This window comes from Fukomys damarensis, unplaced genomic scaffold (genome assembly GCF_012274545.1).
Source record: "Fukomys damarensis isolate Sample0158 unplaced genomic scaffold, DMR_v1.0_HiC HiC_scaffold_34, whole genome shotgun sequence".
In the NCBI taxonomy this organism is placed as follows: Eukaryota; Metazoa; Chordata; class Mammalia; order Rodentia; family Bathyergidae; genus Fukomys; species Fukomys damarensis.
This window is the reverse complement of record NW_022900946.1, coordinates 2,503,077-2,524,029: the sequence shown is the minus strand read 5'-3', so window position 1 is coordinate 2,524,029 and position 20,953 is coordinate 2,503,077. Positions and strand designations below refer to the sequence as shown.

The following is a 20,953-nucleotide window of genomic DNA, read 5'->3' as shown; positions in this document are numbered from 1 at the left end:
GAACATTTTTATGCACATAAGTTATTCTTGAGGTCCAGAGAACTATGACTATCATAGTTTTATTTACATGATCCGTATGCTTATGGGCATTTCTCTTAGGAGTCACTCTGGGTGTCACTATCTCAAAAATGTCTTCCTTGCTCCTTTCAGGTTGTCAGTGTTCCCTAGTGGTTCTTAATTCCTTAAGAATCTAAATCAAGTCTCAGCCTCAGGAGGGAGAGTCTTTAAAGAATGCTCCCCTTGCTAATACCATTCTTCACGGCCCAGGGCGTATGCCTTTCGTTGGAAATACATGAGCAAATGGCATGTGCAGTGAGTACTCTTAAAATGTCATTGCACTCTGTAGGACTGCTTTAGGTCTGAGACCCAACAAATGATCTAAGTCTTTGTTTCTTAACTCTAACTGGCAAAACATGTTATTTTGGACCACCCTTTGTCCATCAGGCAAGCTAGTGTCTAACTACCTAACAACTATATCAGCTAGCTATGATTTTGTGGGCAGTGCCCCCCCACTTCACCCCTCGCACTGGGGATTGAGCCCAGGACCTTTGTCCTGAGCTATATTCCCACCTCTTTCTTTTCTTTTGCTGTTTTTTGAGACAGTCTTGCTAAGTTGCCCAGGATAAGCTCAAACTGATCCTCTGGCTTCAGCCTCCCAAGAGATTTTAGTATTTTTTTTCAAGTGACTTTTGGAAGGAGGGGGTGCTAGCTTAGTTCCTAAAATACACTGATCTGTTGCATTTGGGCAAGCCTCGGTTTCCTCATCCCTAAATAAGACACAGTAATCTTCTCACAGGTAATTGAAAGGATTAAATAAGACTGAGGAGTATAAGGGGCCCAGACAATGCTGACACATTCCCGGTGACCAGGTGACCAGCCATCGAATCTCCTTCCCCTCTGTCTCTAGTACCAAAGTGGGCAGGGCTTCGCGCTCCCTCTGGGCCACGCTCAAAATTGCCACACCTCTTAGCGTCAAGTGGAGGGAGAGGTACGTCCCTGACCACCTACCTGCAGCTGCGCATTGAAACCCAGGTCCTTTCCCCTGCAACGGGTCATGGGTGCAGCGGGGGTTCAAATTCTGGATCTGTGAGTTTCCAAAAGTATGTGTCCACTTTATTTCACTCAGCCTGTTTATCACTTGGCAAAACGGGGAACTACAATCCTACGTAGATGTTGGAACTAAATAAGATGGTGGGTGTGAACTTCTGTACGAAGTTAATCACCTTTACCGGCCAAGACTCCCCAAAGGAAGTCGGCCATTTACAGAAAGGGGCGGGCCGAGATATCAGTAGCTCGGCGCTCCTCTAGGCTTCGCGTAGCGACCAGTCGAGCTGCGAGCGATCGATGCCCCTGGCGCAAACTGACTGCTGAGATCCGCCGCGCTGCGACCAAGCGGAACAAGTTGGCGTCAGCCCCGGGTCAACCTGACCCCGTCTGGACGCCAGAGAGGTTAGTGTGAGCTACTCGAAAACACAGGCCGCGCTGGTTCCTTAGAAATACAGGGGCTGGGCTGGGAAAGCTACAGCGCTGCAGCGCTACCGCTAAAGCTCCGTGGGGAAAAGGATGGCTATGCGCATGCGCCATGGAAATGCCCGAAGCCGGGAACGCCATTTACGTGGCCGGCCTCCGGCTTTCTGCGTCTGGGCCCAGTGGGGAAACTCCCGGCGTGCGTAGCGTGCGTCCGGTGGCGGTCGGCCTGCGCTTGCGCGAGGCTGGGCGGGGCAGTTGGCGCGCGCCTGCGCCGTCCTGGCGTGTCGCGGAGAACCCAAAGTTTAGCCAGCCGCATGTATCTACAGGTGTGTTTGTGGCGATGGGTCTCATCCCTCAGCTGCTCCGGTGCCAAGCGGCGTTTGTCGCCCAGTGAAAACGATTGTTCCATCGGGCCTCGCATACCGAGCTAGCAGCAGTACAACTCTGGGAAGATGCCAGGGAGGGAAGGGGGTGTGGGGGGAGGGTTGGTGTGGGCTACACGCACCTGACCGGTCCCGGGCCCCTCTGCCCCAAGGAAAGGTGCTTGCCACCCAACAGGAAGTCACTCTGAGCACGAGTGTCACTTTGCCACACTGGTGATCCGGCAAAGTGAGCCACCGTTCCCAAAAGTATTAAGTGGCAGGGGCACAGTACCTGCACAGTTGTCCAGACCTTGCTGCAGAGTTAGTTACTGAAAGGGAATAGTGACACTCAACAACTAGGCCACACACACACACACACACACACAAAGGGGTGGGAGTAGAGGGAGAGAGCAGAAGGAGAGAAGAGAAGAGAACAAAGAAAGGAAGGTCCTTTTATTGGTTTTGGGCTGGGCTATTGCTTATTCATGAGGAGTGGGCTACTTTTAACCTATCACAGGCCAGGTTGTCTTTTATGGGTCCAGCCCTGCAGAAACAGGTTTCAACTTTTCTGGACCATTGTGGCCTTGGTGGGAGGGAAACTAAAGATAAGAGCATGAAGTCATTCTAAGAGCCGAGAAGCACCAGGAAAATGCAGCCTGTGATGGCAGCGTCACAGCATACTTTAACATGATCAATTCCCTAACAGTTACAGAGCCCTTTTGCATGTGGAATCCTCCTGCAGTGAACCCAGACTGCTCCCAGAAGGCCGGGTAGAGGCCGAGATGACCTGAAAAACTCCATGGGAAGAAGCGTTTCTGTGACCCATTTTGAGTTGGTCACCGGTTTAAGACCCTCTGGAGATCATGATGGGTTCTGCAGAAGCCCTGCCACCAGCGTGCTTAAACACAACACAGAGAGGTGCTTAAAAGAACTGATTTCTGGGCTGGGGTTGCTGCTCAGTGGTGCTGCCTGCATTGCAAGCACAAGGTCCTGAGTTCAATCCCCGGTTCTGGGGGGTTTGGGGGGATGAAAGAAGAAAGCTGATTTTTAAAAATAAGACCGTGACTATAGAGGAGCTTCCTGGAAGGCTGAATCTTATAGCCACCAGGAGCCCATTTGGACTGTGTTCTAACAGCAAACTATAAGCTAAGTTGCATAGTGGATCCTGGATGGTGAATTTAGGAAGTCAGGACTTGGTCTGTTTGGGCTGTGTTGTGACTTGACTCCTTTGTGATTAATCCCACGAGAAGCTCTCAGACTGATTTGTAAAACCAAAACAAAACCACTCAGATCATGCAATCTTTTCCTGACTCCTGCTTCCAAAAAGGATAATTTTGTACACCAATAAATGTACCTTTATATAAGGAGCTTTCAGGGGTGGCTGACTTAACTCTACTGAGAAAAGTCTTACACAACTATTGACCTTAGGAGACCAACAGCTGAAAGCTGTCCTGTGTCACAAGGCCAGTGCCCATGACACTTGAAGGCCAGTTGGCAAAGCCAGGACACAAGTCCACTCAGGCTACTTCAGTACTGGAGTACTGAAGTACTGAAGTACTTCAGTACTTCAGGGCACTCCCACCCCTTCAAAAGGAAATCTCTGACCAAAAAGCTCTTTTAAGGCCAGTACCTGCCAAGTTCTGGGAGACGACCTTACAAAGTGAGGGTACAGGCCCATTCAGGCTTTCTCATATGGCCTCTACTTGGGTGACTGTAGGTGTCATTTTGCCTGGAGTAACCAACACCAGGTTTTTATTTGTCCAGGCATTTGTATAATAGTGTCCTGTTTAAATGATAAATTGTAAGCCGGGTGTGGTGGCGCACGCCTGTAATCCCAGCACTCAGGAGGCTGAGGCAAGAGGATCGTTGTGAGTTCAAGACCAGCCTGGGCTACATAGTGAGTTCCAGTTCATTCTCAACTACATAGTGAGACCCTGTCTCAAAAAACCAAAAAAAAAAAAAACCATAAATGATAAATTATAAGGTTGGCTCACCTATACCTGACCATTTATATGCCTCACAGTAACCCATTATGTGGAGCTTTAGGAAACCAATCAAAAGGGCAGTCTCCGTCTTGACTCTGTCCTCGAAAATGGGTTAACACAGCCTTTTACAAAAGGCAATTCAGTGAGGAGTTCCAGGAAGCCAGTCAACAAGGCCAGGCCACAAGGCTGCTCAAACTGGTTGTTCCCTCTGGAAACTGCTCCACGGAACAAGTAAGAAGCCGTCTGATGAGACCAAGATGTGGGTATGATTCACAAAGCCTGGATGTGAGGACCTTTGGAAGGCAGCTCCCTGGAGCCCATACCTGATCATGGCTGGAGGACCAGCTCAAGTAGTTGTGGGAAGGCTGCTGCTTCCAGCCCACATGAGGCCACTTTCTGGAAGGTTGTTCATAGAGCCAACAAGAAAATGTTCCCACAGCCAGTCCAGGATCCTTATCCTCCAAGGCCCTCCTGTGGCTGACAGGAGCTCCCTGAGGCTGCTTCCTGGAGAGGTGAATGACACAACAAATAGAAAGCTTGCTGTCATTTCTTTATTATTGAAATCCCTGGAAGATTGATTTGTAAACTTAAGGCAAAATCCAGTTTCACTTGCTCTTCAGGTAAGCTATGGGCTGTAAGGAGGCAAGATTTTTAAAACAGGTCACAGGGCACTTTGGAAGTATGTTTTGTTTGTCCAGGTGTAGCACCTTGCCCAAAGTCTGAGGTGGCACTGTTTAAATGATCAAATTTATGAAAGGTTCTGGGAACTTGGGGGCAGGCCCTAGGACCGACAAGGCCAGCTGCTGCCAGTTACTTCATGCAAGGCCCTATAGGGGGCTTTGTGTTATAAGATCAGTCTTGAGGCCCATCTTGAGGCCCATCCTGAGGCCTTTGCAAGGAGCCACAGAGGCAATCTGAAAGCCATTTTGAAAACTGGACCTTGTACATCTGGCCTGAGGTTCCCATGGAGGGTCAGCTGTGTTAGGCATTCACTGAAGAAATCTACATTTTAAAAAAATTACTCAGATTGTTTTATGTGGCCAGGAGGAGGCCACTCTTTCTCAGAGTGCTGTTTCCCATGATGTACAGCACGAAGTCCTCTCCTGGGTCAGTTTGCAAGGAGCACACAGACTGCCTTAGGAGGCCAGTTTCTGAAGACCAAACAGCTATACTTGGAGTAGGGGACAAAACATACAGGGCTACCTTGGCTTTGTAAGGCGTGTATGGTCTTAAAAGGTCACCCTGGGGTGCCAATATGCACAGTCCATAGTCCGCAGCCCAGGAAACTATAGTCCATTGGAAACGGTATGGGACACCATTTCACAGGGCCTCTAACATCATTTTCAGAGTAAAACAGGTGGCCCTCTGGGAGGTTGTTTATGGGCCTTTCTGGCAACCAGGCTATGAGGCCCCTGAAGTCTTTGGGTTCTCATGATGAAACTTTTCCACATTGCTTTAGAAGACTCATGCAGGACGCATGAGACAAACCCAGGGCAGGCCAGAGTCCCTGCTGTCTCAGGCAGGTGGATAAGACCATCTTGGGAGGTTGGGCTGTGAAACTATCCGAGAAGGCTGTTCTCAAGGCTGAGACAGAACACTCATGAGCCTTCTAGGAGGACGGAAATAGGAACTGTCCTGGCAGGTGGGGGCCAGACCACCAGGGCTGTCTGATTCTCCCACCCACTAGAGCGGAGGGAAGGGTTTCCAGTGTGAGCCTGGATGGAGCAGTTCCCACAGTACCTGGTCCAAAACCTGGTGCACCTCACCTCAGAAGCCAAAGAGCTCTAGGTCGATGTTGCCACACTGCGGAGTTCTGAACAGATTGCCTGCTTCATCTCTCTTTTTTTTTCCTCATTGAGTTTATTGGTACATTTTAGGTATACAGTACAGTTACGTTCATTATTGGGATCTTGTACCTTTACACGACAGGTCTTGGTTCTCGTTTTTTCCCCTTGTCCCTGCCCTCCCTTCACCCCCTTCTCCCCTCCCCATTTGCAAACATTTTATTTCCACTTTTTCATTTTCTCCTATTTTTTCCTTTCCCTTACTCCCTTTCCACTTTCCGCACACCTTTAGCTCTTTCCTTCCTATTTCACATTGTCAATTATATCATTAGGATCTTGTGTACTGTTATAGTTTTTCACACTTCCCCTTGTCCCTGCCCTCCCTTCACCCCCTTCTCCCCTCCCCATTTGCAAACATTTTATTTCCACTTTTTCATTTTCTCCTATTTTTTCCTTTCCCTTACTCCCTTTCCACTTTCCGCACACCTTTAGCTCTTTCCTTCCTATTTCACATTGTCAATTATATCATTAGGATCTTGTGTACTGTTATAGTTTTTCACACCAGAGAAACACTTTTAAATATTGACACATGTGTGACTTATTTATTTCACTTAGGAGCATATCCTCAATATGTATCCATTTTCCTAAGAGTGAATCTAATTTCTCATTCTTTATGCCTGAGCAGTATTCCATTTTATAGAAAAACCACATCTTCTTTATCCAGTTTCCAGCTGATGGACAAATGGCCTGTTTCCAAGTTTTAGCTATTTCAAACTGTGCCACTATAAACATAGGTGCGCATATATCTCTGTGATATGATTCTTTTAATTCTTTTGGAAAGATACCCAGCAGGGGGATGGCTGGGTCAAGTGGAACCTCAAATCCCAGCTCTTTGTGGTATTTCCATACTGATTTCCATAGTGGTTGCACCCGTCTGCACTCCCACCAACAGTGGAGGAGGGTTCCTTTCTCCCCCATAGCCCCGCCAGCACGGTATTGGCTGATTTCTTGATAGCAGCCATTCTTTGTGGGGTGAGGTGGAATCTCAGTGTTGTTTTCATCTGCATCTCTCGAACGACCAGTGATGTGGAACATTTTTTCATATATTTACTTGCTGCTTTTACTTCTTTGTCTGAGAAATGTCTGTTCATTTGCCTGCTTCATCTCTTGACTTAGAGACTTCCTATGTTGGTTGGACTAAAATGCTTGATATTCACAGCTTAAGGAGGGGAGGTTGATTTTGACCACCTTGTGTAGTTTTGAACAGATTGCCAGATTCACCTCTTGTCTCATACACTTCCTTTGCTGTTGGTATAAAGCCCTGGACACCCTCAGGTTAAGGAGGGGAAGTTTACCTTGGCTTACAGTTTGTGGAGTCTCAGTCTCTGGTCTTCTGGCTCCAGGGCAGAAGAGGCACAGCACAGGGGCAAGCAAAGAAGGGCTGCTCAGGGCGTGTGTCCGGGAAGCAGTCACAGGAGGGGCTGGGAGGGAGACACGCTCTCTGGGCCCTACCAACCCGCCTGTCCCAGGCAGACCCAACTCTAACAGCAAGTCATTTATGCCCCCGGTCAGGTCACCTTCCAGAGCCCCATCGTGGCCTGCACCAGGCTCTGGGGTGACATCTAGACATAAACTGTAACACCTCTGAAACCTCACATCAGAGGATCGGAAGGGGCGAGTTAGGTGCTGTCCAAAACCACACAGCACAGACATGGCACACACGAAGATCGACCAGAACTCAAGCCCCCTGGGCACAAAGGATTGACTGTGGGGCTTTGGGCAAGTCACTTCATTTTTTTCTTGGCTTTGGTTTCCTCCTCAGCAAAATAGAAGGCTGGTAAATCCACCCTCAGTACGGAGGGAAAGAGCGAGGTATGGTGGTACGCACCTGCAATCGCAGCTCTCTGGGAGGATGAGACGAGAGGATCACAAGTTGGAGCCCAGCAATTTAGCAACTTAGCAAGACCCCGTTTAAAATTTTTAAATGGTTGAGGGTGTGGCTTATTGCTGAGGCCCTGGTTCAATCCCAATTACCACCACCACCCCAAATATACAAATATATATATATATATGAATGAAGAATATATATTCCCAATGTTGGGAAGCCCGGATACAGGCTGAAGAACTAAGAACAACTCCGAGTTATTCTGTTACTTTAGGACGGGCCGGGGAAAGCAGCTGCAGTGATAGGTGAGAAAGCTGTGTCCTTCTCTTATTGAGGAGTGATCTGATGCTCTCCTCTCCAGGCAGCCCTCTGTCACAGGCTTCCCTTGTGAACTCACCCCGGTCCCCAGGGCCTTCACGTGCTCTTGATCGTGGGCCACTGCACCCCTCCTCTGTGCGGTCTTAGATCACAGTCTCAGCCCCACCACTCTGCTAGCTGAATTGCTCGGACAGGTTATTCCTTTCTCTGCCTGCGTCTCCTGCTCTGTAAAACGGGGGTGGTGATGCTTTTTCAGGGCTTCTGTGAGAACTCAGAGTGGTGGAGGAAGTACTCACAGCATCCCCCGTCAAGCGCTGGATACGGCATCCGTGGGGCTCCCTGGGCTCTGCCTGCTGTTGACTCCAGAGTCGGGGGCGGGAGACAGGGAGCTTCAGTGGGCCCAGGGACGGGTGGAGATGTGGAGGCCTCCTTCGTAGACCTCTGGCGTGGCCCTGCTTCCTGTCCGCTGCCTGCTCTGTTCCATTCTTCTGGGAGGTGCTCGTTGGGGAGAGTCATCGCTCATGAATTGATAGATTAACAGATTACAGCGGAAGTTACCCCCAGAGTGGGCCTGTCAGAAAAGCCAGTTGGTGGGGGCGGGGAATTAGCTCAGTGGTTCCGCCGACTGCACAAGGACCCGGACTCGATCGCCAGTACCAAAAAAGAAATAGAAAAGCCAGTTGGGCCGGTTTGGCTGTCTTCTCAGAGTCCCTGCCAGCAGGAAGTCCCCTCCTGGTGCCCTGCCTGCTCTGAGGCTCCCTGTCTTTGTCAGTCACCCAGGTGTGCCCCCGTCAAAGCGACGGTTTCTGTAACAGCTGCATGGGTGTCAGTTAGACCTCGGGTCTCTGCACACTGAGCTCACACCAAGTGCCAGCCAAGGAGGCAGACAGCCCCCCAGCAAGGTGCCGGTTACGGTCCAGAGCAACCTCGTCACCAAGAGGTGTTCCGACCCCGCCACCCTCTGCTGCGGTGAGTTAAAGACCCTCTCTCTTTCTGCGGCTGCTGTAGAAGGCACCATAAGCACGGGGCTGTGAGCGGCACTGATTTTACCTCACAAATTTGTAGATAGAAGTTTAATGTGGGTCTCACTGGGCTAAAATCCCAGTATCAGCAGGCTTATGCTCTTCTGGGGAGGCCTGAGGGGAGAATCCATTTCCTTGATTTTTCTCAGCTTCTACACATTGCTCGCATTCTTCTCAGCTGTGTCCCCTCCTGTCCTCAAACCTAGCAGTGGTGCACAGCTCCGACCTTTCTACAAAAATCACGTCCCCTCCAGTCCAGCTTCAGTGGGGAGCGGTCTGTGTAAGACCTTGTGTATTGGGCTGGGCCCCTCCACAGGGTGTGGGATAATCTTCGCACATCAAGGGCGGTATTCTCAGCACACCTGCAGAGGCCCTTTGGTCATGGTAGGTGACATTGTCTGAGCTTCTAGAGACTGGGCCATGGACATCTGCAAGGAGCCATTATGAGAAAGAATAGGGAAGGTAGAAGTTCCTGGATTAGGGCAGGCTAGCATACCAGTATCAGCACTTTTGAGGCAAACACATCTATCCTGCCTAGGCTTCTCCCCAGCTGGCAGTTTCCGGTCACCATGTGGCCCTCGTATCCCTAGGAGCCTCAGAGTCCTTCAGTTGTGGCCAGTGGGTAGGTTCACAAGTTGCAGGTGAGCCCAGGAAACAGCTTGTGTTCCTAGAAGAAAAGATAATTTTGTGAGGATAGAGCAAGGGGTGGCAAGCCGCATCCAGCCCACCATCTGTCCTTATGAATAAAGTTTTATTGGAACACAGCCACACCCTTTGCTTCCTGTGTGGTGTGGCCACCTTCACGCTGAGTGACGGAGCTGTGGGAGCAGCGAGTGTGTGACCTGTAGAGCCAGAAATCTTTCCTAGCTACTTCACCAGCGCCCAGCATACAGCATTCTCTGCAAAGCACGCTGGACCCCATGATCAGCATCAGATGAGATGTTGCTAGAGAAAGGGGGTTTATTGACTCACAGTTCTGGTGGCTGCAAAGCCCAGACGGAATGGCACTAGCGTTAGTGAGGGCCCCCTCTGCACTGTACCATGCTGGAGAGGTGGAAGGGGCACGGGTGCCTGCGAGGAGGCCAGACGTGGGCGGCCTCCCTTCTGAACTGCTCCGGGTAGCTGCCCTCTGCTGGTGGCCCTTCCCACAGTGGCCCCGCCCCGCCCCCTAAAGGTTCCGATGTTCCTCGGCGTCGCCACCTTTGGGCCGAAGCTTCCAGCACATGAACCTTCGGGGGACGGGCCGCCTCCACAGCACGGCACACGTCGCAGCTGTGGGGATGCACGACGGTGCGAGCACTGATCCCCTGTGCGTGACAGCGCACACTGCCATCCGCTCCCAGGGCCCAGGCTGAAGCCACCCGAGGCACAGCCGTAGCGCCCCCCACCCAGGCATCTTCTGAGTCATCGGCCTGCTGCTCCTGCCTCAAATACCTGACAGGAATCAAGTTGGAAAGAGCAAGGGTTCCCCTTGGCTCGTGGTCAGCAGGTTTCAGCCCAGGTTCTCCTGGCCGCACTTCTTTGGCCTGTGGCATGGTGGGGTGACAAAGGAGGCCACTTCGCCTGGTGGGGAGCAGGAAGAGGGACTGGGGTCCCTGGATCCCCTTCAAGGGCGCGCCCGGTCACCTGACTTCCTCCGCCCGGCCCCACCTCCCGATGGTTTCTGCAAAGCATGGCACTTGTGAGAAACTGTCCCTCACCTCCTGTGCTGAGCGTCTGCCTGTGCTCTGCGGAGTGGGGAAACGATGGTGCCGGCCCTGGAGAGCCAGCCGGGTAGGGAGCTGTCTATACCTGTGTCCCATGAAAGCGCTGTCAGAGAAGCCCAAGGGCCTGGGGAGCCCAGCACTGCTGGAGAATTCCACAAACTCTGCGTAGGGCATCATTTAAGATGGGCCTGAACGGTTGGGTAGGAGTTTGCCAAGCCAAGGAGGAGGGATGTTGAGGGCATTCCAGACGAGGACATATACATGCTGCTCGAGAGCCCTCACTGGGAGCCTGGCATTGTGCCAGGCCCCTGCTTGTGGAGCATGTGCCCCACAGAGATGACCTGGAGAACGCACTGCAGGCAGGCCGTGGGTTCTGGCCTGGTCTCACTCTGGTCTTGTCCCTCAGGTGCTGGTCTGACTGGGCTGCCTGGTCCACATGGCAGGAGGTCCCGAGGGGCTCAGAGACGCCCTCTGGGACGCCCTCCTGGCGCTCCTGCCACCCACGAAGGAGGAGCTGAAGCTGGACCTTGGCGAGGAGGTGGACAGAGGCACGGTGCTGCTGCTGCAGCAGGCGGCGGAGCTGTTCCTCGGGGGCCGGCGGGGCGAGTGTCTGCAGGCCAGTGAGGCCGTGCTGGACCATGCCTGGGAGAAGCTTAACGCCGGGCCCTGGCAGGATGTGGGCAAGGCCTGGCGCCAGGCGTATGCCTTCGGCTGCCTGCTGAAGACGCTGTGCCTGTGCCAGCCGCCCCGGGAGGCCACTGCCGTGTCCGCGGCTCTGCGCGTGTGCGACATGGGCCTGCTGATGGGTGCGGCCATCCTTGGTGACATCCTCATCAGGGTCGCAGCCGTCCTGCAGGCACACTTGGTGTCTGGAAAGAGGCCCGACCGCAGTCCCGGACAGGAGCTGCCCAGCACGAAGGTACCTGGGGAGGCCGCTGCCGCTCTGAGTGTCCCGCAGTCCTGCTCCTGGAGCTGTCACACACCTTTGCCTTGGAGCAGGGCCTCATGCCATTCAGCCCTGCTGGCCGGAAATGGCGCCTCCATTGAGTTGGCCAGTGGAGAAGCTGGGTCCATACTGCCCAATTTTCTTTCCCAGTTTCCACAAAAGTAGTGGTGTTTTAGGAGCAGGAGGGCGACAGCTCTGTGGTTCCAAGCAAAGCAGTGTCCAGGGGGACGTGTGGCCCCAGCCCCACTTCCCCTCCTGTGCCCATGTATGGAGCACAAGTGAGCATCTGCTGTGAGCGGCCTGCTGTGCACTCCGTGTGGGGTTCCTGGTGTTTAGGTGATGACTTGGTTATTTTCTCGTTGCTGGGACAAAATACCTGATACCCACAAATTAAAGGAGGAAAAGCTTATTTTAGCTTACGGTTTGTAGAGGTCTCAGTCCATAGTGGGCTCCGTCCATAGCCGAGGAGGAAGAGTTTATCACATGACAGGCAGAGGGCAGCACAATCCCTTGTTTCCGTTTTTTATTCCACCCAGGCCATGAGCCCATTGGTTTGTGCCACCCACACCCAGAAACACTAAGCCATTCAGACAGCCATGACCCAGCCCCACCCGTGACACGCAGCGCTTCAGGTGTATTTAGAAGCCCTAGCAGCTGCCTTTGCAGAGTCCGCTCTAGGCCCTGAGCATTGTGAACCCGGAAGGCTCCAGAGCCCGGGGCAGACACAGGCCTCCCTGGTGAACGGGTTCCTGCCTGAGCCTTGGTTTTCTTGTCATTAAAATGGAAGTTAGATGCCTCAGAAGGAAAGACTAGGACCACGCTAGACAGCACAGGTAGAGTACAGAGTGTTTCTGACATACTTCTCAGTGCTCTCCTGTGTTTTTAGGGTTTTCTGCAGTATTATTTTTATAAAAGAAAAGTGCAGCTGGGTTGATGGCGCACGCCCGTAATCCCAGCACTCGGGAGGCTGAGGCAGGAGGATCACTGTGAGTTCGAGACCAGTCTGGGCTACATAGTGAGTTCCAGGTCATTCTCAACTACATAGTGAGACCCTGTCTCGAAAAACCAAAAAAAAACAAAGTGCAGATGGATGTCACATGCTCATGTCACAAGAGAAGACGCCAGAGGTGGGGAAGAGATGGAGACTGGTCCAGTCCTTCAAGGAGAGGCTGAGTCAAGAGGACTTGCCCCGAGTTGTGGCCTTCTCCCCCTGCAAGTGTGTCCCGAGGGAGGGTGACAGGTGGTCCTGCGTGGGCAGTGTCTGCCCCCAGGAGGTGAGAGTGTGGCCTTGGCTGGGTCTGGATTCCCACCCACGCACCTGTGACTTGGGCGGGTGTCTTGCCTCACCGCACCCTGGCCCTCTGATGTGGCTGCTTCTCCACCCTGACTGCTGCGGTGGGCGAGCCAGGCCGGATTTGTGGCGCAGAGCGCACCGCCTTCCCATGGGTTGGTCTCTGTGTGGGGAGTGTGCCCGACAGCCACCTCAGAAGGCTGAGGCCGTGGAGAGAGCAGGGGGACACGTGCCAGTCAGCCCCGGGCACCCTGTGTGACTTTGTCTCCTGAAGTTTAGAACCCGAGCAGACAGAGACCCAGGGCTGTGGGCAGCTTGCTTGGCCCCCGCTAAAAGGGGTTCACCAGAGCCCAGTGCAGGCATCCTAAGAAACTGCAAAGGCCACGACAATACGGGATCTGCTCTAGAGAAGGGACTAGGTGCCAGCCATGGGGTTGTCATCGTGATGGCTGTGACGTCCAGCAGGTGTGAGAGATGGGGCGAGGAGACACATGAGCAGGAACCTCTGTAACGGTGGACACTGGGACCGAAGTCGCCTGTATTGCAGTTTCCATGGCAGTGATGTTATTGTTATAGCTAAACAAACATTATTCACAAAATGGAAAGACAGAGACGACCTTATCTCATGAGAGAAATAGTAGAGTAATAACAGCGAGTGTTCTGGTACTAATGACACCTGAGCCGCCCTACCAGTGATGCCAGATTTTGAATTTCTGAGTCAGATGCCATTTTGTTTCATTTCAATTTTAGGTTTTGTTTTTTGGGTTTTTTTTTTGGTTTTTTTTTTGTTTTGTTTTTTTTGTTTTTTTGAGACAGGGTCTCACTATGTAGTTGAGACTGACTTGGAACTCACTGTGTAGTCCAGGCTGGTCTCGAACTCAGAACTCAATTTTGAATTTCTGAGTCAGATGCCATTTTGTTTCATTTCAATTTTAGGTTTTGTTTTTTGGGTTTTTTTTTTGGTTTTTTTTTTGTTTTGTTTTTTTTGTTTTTTTGAGACAGGGTCTCACTATGTAGTTGAGACTGACTTGGAACTCACTGTGTAGTCCAGGCTGGTCTCGAACTCATAGCGATCCTCCTGCCTCAGCCTCCCGAGTGCTGGGATTACAAGTTTGCGCCACCACGCTCGGCTCATTTCAATTTTAAACAGAAAGCAAGATGTGACCACGACGCCGCTCCAGACGTGCAGTTGGAAAGAGCAGTGCCCCGGCTCCGCTGTCCCTCCCTCCAGCACTTCCAGAAGCACTTTCTGGTTCCGGGGAGGCCCGTGGTCTTGGAGGGCGTGGCTGACCACTGGCCATGCATGAAGAAGTGGAGGTGAGTGGTCGCCACAGGGCCAAGAGGGCCCCCTCACCCCTTCCGAACTCCTCCTCCGGCCACCCACAGGCCTCTCACCTCCCACAGACTCTTTGCTGCCAGCCCAGGTCCTGCTGCCCAGGGGTTAAACCGGAATTAAAGTGACGCAGGCTGATTTACGTCTCGGGGTGAGCCTGTGTGTCATGCTGAGGGTCCTGGAGATTCCCCGGATCTTCCTGGGCCTGAGGTGAAGCCAAAAAAGGAGTGGAGAGGGGAGGAGAGGTCAGGCCAGCCACGGGGGAGCAGCTGTGCATGCATTGGGTGTGAGGAGGTTCGGGCCCCACACAGCTGTGGGCTCCGTGTCCTCAGATTCTGCCCATGCAGATCATTGTGGGACGCAGCTGCCCTTACACAGCATCACATTGCGTCAGGGTTCTCAGTGGGCAGGAGGAGTGTTTTGGACGCCAGAGGTACACAGAGGATGTGTGTGCTGCTGTGTGTCATAATGGGGACTGAACCAGGCCTTCCTGCTGAACTACATCCCCTACACACACACACACACGCTTTTTGAGAGGAGTCTCACTCTAGTTGTAGTTCAGGCTGGGCTTGAACTCACTATGTAGCCGGAGCTGACCTTGAAGTCGCAGCGATCCTCCTGCCTCAGCTTGCTTAAGGTCCCCTGGCTGGTTCCTGGAGGCCTGGGGTCCCGAGTCCGGGCACATGCCCACCCATATACTGCTGCCATTGTTTGGGTTTCACAGCTGAAGGACAGGAGGTGAGGACCACACCAGCGGGAAGCAGAGCGACCCACACGTGGCTCCCCCAAGACTGTAGCACTGCTTGGTGTATTGCTGTTTACTGGTTGTATGGCCTTGGCCTCCCACTGTGCCCAGTGTCCCCTCGGCCCTGTGAGGGGTGACAGCAGTCTGTGGTGTGGAGTTTGTGTCCGCCCACTCCACCTGTGCGTAGCAAGTGTCAGCTGGGCGCCCACGCTGACGGCCATGCGTGGGTTTCTCATAGTGTGGACTACGTCCGGGAGGTTGCCGGCTGCCGCACCGTCCCCGTGGAGGTCGGGTCCAGGTACACGGACAAGAACTGGTCACAGACCCTCATGACAGTCAGCGAATTCATCAGCAAGTACATCGAGAGTGAGGTGTGCAGCTGGGCAGGGGCAGGGCGCGGAGCCTGGGGTCTGTAGGCTGCCAACGAGGTACCAGGGCCCCATCTCAGGTCCCTTTGTGTCAGTACAGTTCAGTGGTGTTTAGTCTGTTTGTGGGATTTCCCAATGCCACTGCTATCTAATTCCGTGACAGTATGTCCCCCCAAAGATGCCCCACCAAAGCCAGGGATGTAGGTCTGTGGCCCTGCCGCCTGCCTTGCAAGCACAGGGTCCCAAGTTTGACCCCCCCATCCCATTACCAAAACAACAAAAAGCCCCACCCATTAGTCACCCTTCCCGCTCCTTCCCGGCCCCCAGGCACCATAGGCCTGGTTCTCCCTGTCAGTGTTGGCCTTTCCCGGACGCCGACACTGTCTGACACCTCCACGCACCACAGACGCCTCCCAGCCTGGCCAGGGAGGTCTTGGCCTTCACACTCGGGGCAGAAACACCAGCAGCTGGGGGTGCCCTGCTGGCGCTTGGCCTCAGCTGCTTCCTTCTTCCGCAACACCTCAACCCTCACTTCCAGACGCCGGGCTGTGCTGGCCTGATTAGCCAGAGGCTGCTGCTGCCTGATGCACTGCTTCCTGGGCCCCACTCAGCTGGTGTCCCCGACTGTCCCTGGGAGGTGGACGTGGCCTCAGGCTGGCTCCTGGGCCAGCTCATGATCCCAGCAGTGTCTGCTGGCTGAAGAGGCTGTAGGAGGGGCTGGGAAGGCAGAAACCCCCGGATCTAGAGGGGGCCCTGTGCTCCGACCGCCATGGCCTCAGAGCTGTCGAGTGAGCTGGCTGCCAGGACAGTGGGGTGACAGGTGCTCCGCTCCCCTGCACCCCCAGGGGACTGGGCCCTTTGGGCACCTTGCGCAGTGAGACCACTTTGAGAATCAGTCTGAAGACTACTCAACAACTCAAAACGGAGAGCGAGCCGTAGGAGTGCAGGCCTATAATCCCAGCACTCTGGAGGCTGAGGCAGGAGGATTGCTGAGTTCAAGGCCAGCCTAGACTATATAGTGAGTCCAAGGCCAGCTTAAACTACACACTGAGACCCTGTCTCAAAAAAATAAATAAATAAAAAACTAAACTAAAAATGGAAATTCCATTCCAGCCAGCCATAGCGCTCGTAGGGATTCTCAAGAGAGTTATAGACGCCTGACAAGTCAGAAAAGCAAACGCAGCTTTCTGGAACAGGGGTAGCTCATGGGGGAGCATGTGTTCAGTATGTGTATCCTGGGAGAGAAAGTAAGGAAATGTCAAGGAAGAAATACCTATGTATATAAAACCCTATTTTTACCTTTTACAGAGGTGGTTGCCAGGGCCTGGGGAGGGTATCGGAGAGCTGCCACTGTGGGTGCAGTTTCAGTGTGGCCAGGTAGAGAGAGAGCTGTGCAGATGGCAAGGAAGGCACTAAATGCCACTGAACCAGACACTGAGGAGGGGCCAAAATGTTAATTTTATGTTATGTATATTTTGCCAGACTTGTTAGAAATTATTTTTTTACAATGGAAAAGAAATGTATGCAAAGCGCCTGCATCACTTGAGGGGGTGGCCCTGGGTGGTTCCCTCCCACACCTGGGCTGGGAGGGCAGAGCAGACCTGTCTCCCACCCTCAGCCCATCCTGCTGGGAGGGCCCTGCTCACTGTGCCAGAGTGGAGGAAGGGGCCCGGCAAGACCGAATCGGGGCACCCAGCTGAGTGGCACCAGCGCAGGGCACATCTGCCGTGACTAACCGGGCTCTCTGTTCCCCTGCTTCTCTCCTGGGTAGGTGAGGGATGTCGGGTACCTGGCTCAGCACCAGCTCTTTGACCAGGTGAGTCTGAGACACCTCTGCATCCTTCAGCCCCCATCACCTTGCCTCCTTTCCAGGGAAGGAAGCTCTCCCCACAGAAGCAGGGACACCTCCTGGTGACGGCACTGTCCGCTCCACACCACCAGCAAGGACCCTGGGCTGGGAGGGCTGTCAGAAATCCAGGTGCAAGATGGGCAGTCCAGTGGTGCCCTTCCTGAGTCCCAGGCCCCTGTGGACTTGACCATCCCCTTCTGCCCGGCCTAGGCCGGAGAGACTCCCCAACCCACTTCTGCGGACAGGGGAGCTGGGGTGGCAGGGAGGGCAGCCCTGGGGACAGGCGCCCCTCACACCGAGGTGCCCATGGAGTGAGTGCTGTAGCAGTGGCCAGCCAGGAGGGCTGTTGAGAGAGGGGCAGGAGAAGGTGGGCATGTCCCCTGCAGGCAGCCTCAGCCCTGGGTTCTTCAGCATGGCACAGGCTTTTGCTGGCACCTCCACCTGTAGGAAGCTCAGGGTTCTCACCACATTCTTGCCCAGCAACCTGTTGCCATCTTTCCTCCTGGAGACCCTGTGCTCCAAACCTTTTGGCTACCCTTATAGGCCTGTCTTAGCTGTGGGCGTGTTAACCTCTCCCAGGCTGAATCTTGGGTCAGATCCTGGTCATGGGATCCCGCCAGCCAGTCACCTTTCAGAAACCCTGATGATGTCATCAGGAGCCAATCAGAGTTCTCCTCTGCATCCCACAGGGGCACCTGGGCACTGGGCAGTAGCGGCTCCGTGCCTCACTAGCCTTGGAAGAATGGGAAGCAGGATCCACACGGCCGCAGCCGCTGTCCCAGGCCACAGGCAGCGTAGATGCCGGTCTCCAGCTGCATCTTGTCACGCGGGTCAGCGCTGGCGCCCAGATGTAGCTGGCCCCAGGGCCCGTCCTCCCCAGTCAGGCAGCCCTGCACAGCATCAGGTCTCCTCGCTGCTCTGAGCAGGGCCTGCTGTCCCCAGCACCAGGAGAGTCAGGGACACCGGCTTGAGCTGGCCCAATCTGGGCTCATTTGCTAGAACACGGGAGCCCTGTAGCCTCGCATCTCGGGCGTGGCCTCTGAGTACTTGTGAAATTTGTGTTGAGATTGTGTCGCTCCGGCTCTGACTGCCTGACTGCATGACCCCTCTCTCCAGAGCAAATTTGACATATCTTCTAGTTTGTAGGTCTTCATAGTTAATTTACTTAAAACATACCAATTGTGGCCTGTTTGGTAAATTTTAGAAAAATTTCCCCTTTGGAGATCTGCTAAATATCCAATCCCATTTTCTTTTTGTTTTTGTTTGATTTTTTTAAAATGTGATTTTTATAGAAAATGATAAACTGGTTTATTCTTTTCACATATAAAGCACTAACCAGTTTTAAAAATGGGTAAATCTATACCACATGGCAACAAATATGAAAATAATATTCCAACTCTCACCTATGGTTACATGTTTTGGGTTGTTTTTTAAGTTCTTGCCCCCGGAATTCTGGCCCCAGGATGGTGGCGCGGGGAGACGTCAGCTGAGGGCCCCGGTGCCCAGGCGGACTCCCAGCCCCGCCCGCTCCCGCCTACAGATCCCAGAGCTGAAGCACGACATCGGCGTCCCTGACTACTGCTGCCTGGGCAGTGGGGAGGAGGAGGAGATCACCATCAACGCCTGGTTCGGCCCCGCGGGAACCGTGTCCCCTCTCCACCAGGACCCCCAGCAGAACTTCCTAGCCCAGGTGGGAGCGCTGCCAGGACGGGGGCTTCTCCCTTCCCCTGGGCCTGCCAGGTGACCCAGCCACTTTGTCCCCCCTTTAAACACCCAGTGAACCCCTGGAGGGGTGTGGACAGAAAGGAAAACAGTAGCAGCAGGTCCAGGGTGCCTCCCGCTGGGGCTGCTCTGGATGTGGCTCATCCTGGGCTCCCTGGAGGGGGAGCCACAAGCTGCCACTGCCGTCCACGACCACCTTCCAGGTACACATGCCGGGGCGGCTCCAGGCAGAGGAACAGAAGCTTGCAGGGAGTGGGGCGCAGCTGCCGGGTCAGAGCACCCCATTCTTCACGGGCAGAGTGGCACCCACCGGGCCAGTCCCAAGAGGCCACGTAGTAGATCGAGGCTAAGCACCAGGTCTCTGCCAGGGTGACTTCAGCTGTCCCCCAGCAGCCTTGCAAACTTGAACAGTTCGCTTCACCTCTACCTCAGTCTCCTCACTGTAAGGCAGGGGTGATGTGGAAGTACCTCTTAGGGCCGAGGAGCACGCAAGGCGACATAGTGGCTGGCCCAGGCCTGCAGGCCAAGCCCAGGCAGCGGCCTGTGGGAGGTGTGGGCCGGGAGCTGCGGGCACTGAGGGCCTCTCCCCACAGGTGATGGGGAGGAAGTACATCCGGCTGTACTCCCCGCAGGACTCGGAGGCCCTGTACCCTCACGAGACGCACCTTCTCCACAACACCAGCCAGGTGAGCGCGTGCAGCCCTGGCCGCAGGGCGCTCTTCCCCGTCCCCAGCCTGAGAGACCCACAGCAGCTTCTGCTTTCCTCAGGTTGACGTGGAGAACCCCGACCTGGAGAAGTTCCCCAGATTTGCCGAGGCCCCCTTCCTGTCGTGTGTCCTGGCTCCTGGAGAGATCCTGTTCATCCCAGTTAAACACTGGCATTACGTGCGGGCTCTGGATTTGAGCTTCTCCGTCAGCTTCTGGTGGTCCTAGCTGGATGAGAGTGGGGAGGGCCCGAGTCACACCCAGCCTGCACTCGCCACGCTCCGGCCCAGCCTGCGATTGAACAGGACAGGCCTAGGTGGCGGCCAGGACAGAGCAGGTGCATGGTACGTGTGGCCAAGCGAGGCAGAGAGGAGTCAGGACACCCAGGCACGCAGCCCACCCAGAGGCTCGATGCCCAGAAGCGGCAGGTGGGCAGTGGTTGGAAAGCACAGGCTTTGAATGCGCCCACTGAGCTCCAACCTGTTTTGTCTCTGAACTGCTGTGGCGTTTGCGCCCAGTCCCCTCCCTGCAGTGTCTGTGTCTCATTTGGAGGCTGGGGCAGCAGAGCTTCGGTCGCCCACCCCAGTTGGGAAGAGCACTGTACTTTGAGTTTATCAGAAGCCCGGAGCCCCTGGCCTGCAGGCTTGGGAGAGGCCAGCACAGCCCTGGTCAGGGGAGGATCCTTATCCCTGCCTGGCAGAGGGAGGTCATGGGCTCCCCTGGGTGCCCACACGCAATGTCAGCCCTCCTGCACCTGGAGCACCTGCCCTTCCCATTGTGTCCAGAGGTGGTGCGTGCTCCAGGGGGTGCCCAGGCCTAGGCTGTGTGCAAACACTGGCTTGTTTGCTTGTTTGACTTATGGCTTCATGGCCAGTCCACCCGTGGGCAGGAATGTTTCTCCTTATGTCCTGGGAAAAACATTTGGGTGGACATTTCTCAGAAGTGTCTGGGTTTTGACCTCCCTGGCATGCACCAAGTGACCATGAGATAAAGAGGAATTCATTCAAACCAATCACATGAGAAATTAAAGCTAAAAGCCCCTAAAATTACTTTATGGAAACTTCATTATCTTTTTAAAAACGTCATGTAAATATGACAAAATGTGAATCCTTTTCAGTTCTTGGTTGCAACACATGGGTGTCTTTGTAAAAAATCACAACTATAGGGCCGGGGATTTAGCTCAGTGGTTCCAGCGGCTGCCTTACGAGTGAAAGGACCTGAGTTCGATCACCAGTGCCAAAAATAAATAAGTAAAAATCATAACTAATAGACAAGCACAGTAAAACAAAGATGCCTGCTGAACTGGCTGTCAGCTGTGCTGGGCAGGGCTCCTGCTGGGGCACAGCAGCCAGGCACAGGTTCAGCAGAACAGAGAAGCTGGGGTGCAGAGGCTGTTGGGGGGCATGTGTGATCACTCGTAGCAGCAAGAGCTGGGTGCTAAGTCCCACTGTAAGAGGTGGCC

At 53.8% G+C, this 20,953-nt stretch overlaps 1 protein-coding gene and 1 long non-coding RNA gene across 2 annotated transcripts in view; one reads left to right on the top strand and one right to left on the bottom strand.

The window, feature by feature from the left end:
* LOC104861878 overlaps positions 1-1,079 on the bottom strand; it is a 98,272-nt gene extending 97,193 nt beyond the window's left edge. Inside the window, exon 1 of the long non-coding RNA XR_004515194.1 lies at positions 1,009-1,079. This is a non-coding gene — a long non-coding RNA (uncharacterized LOC104861878). The remainder of the gene's footprint in view (positions 1-1,008) is intronic.
* On the top strand, positions 1,029-20,890 carry Kdm8 (lysine demethylase 8). Its single transcript, XM_010623492.2, has 8 exons — positions 1,029-1,449; positions 10,939-11,451; positions 13,920-14,086; positions 15,086-15,218; positions 16,987-17,031; positions 18,605-18,754; positions 19,380-19,472; positions 19,555-20,890. Exons 2-8 carry the CDS (start codon positions 10,969-10,971, stop codon positions 19,717-19,719), a joined length of 1,236 nt encoding a protein of 411 aa, XP_010621794.1. The 5' UTR covers positions 1,029-1,449; positions 10,939-10,968; the 3' UTR covers positions 19,720-20,890.
* Positions 20,891-20,953: the final 63 nt, after the last annotated feature.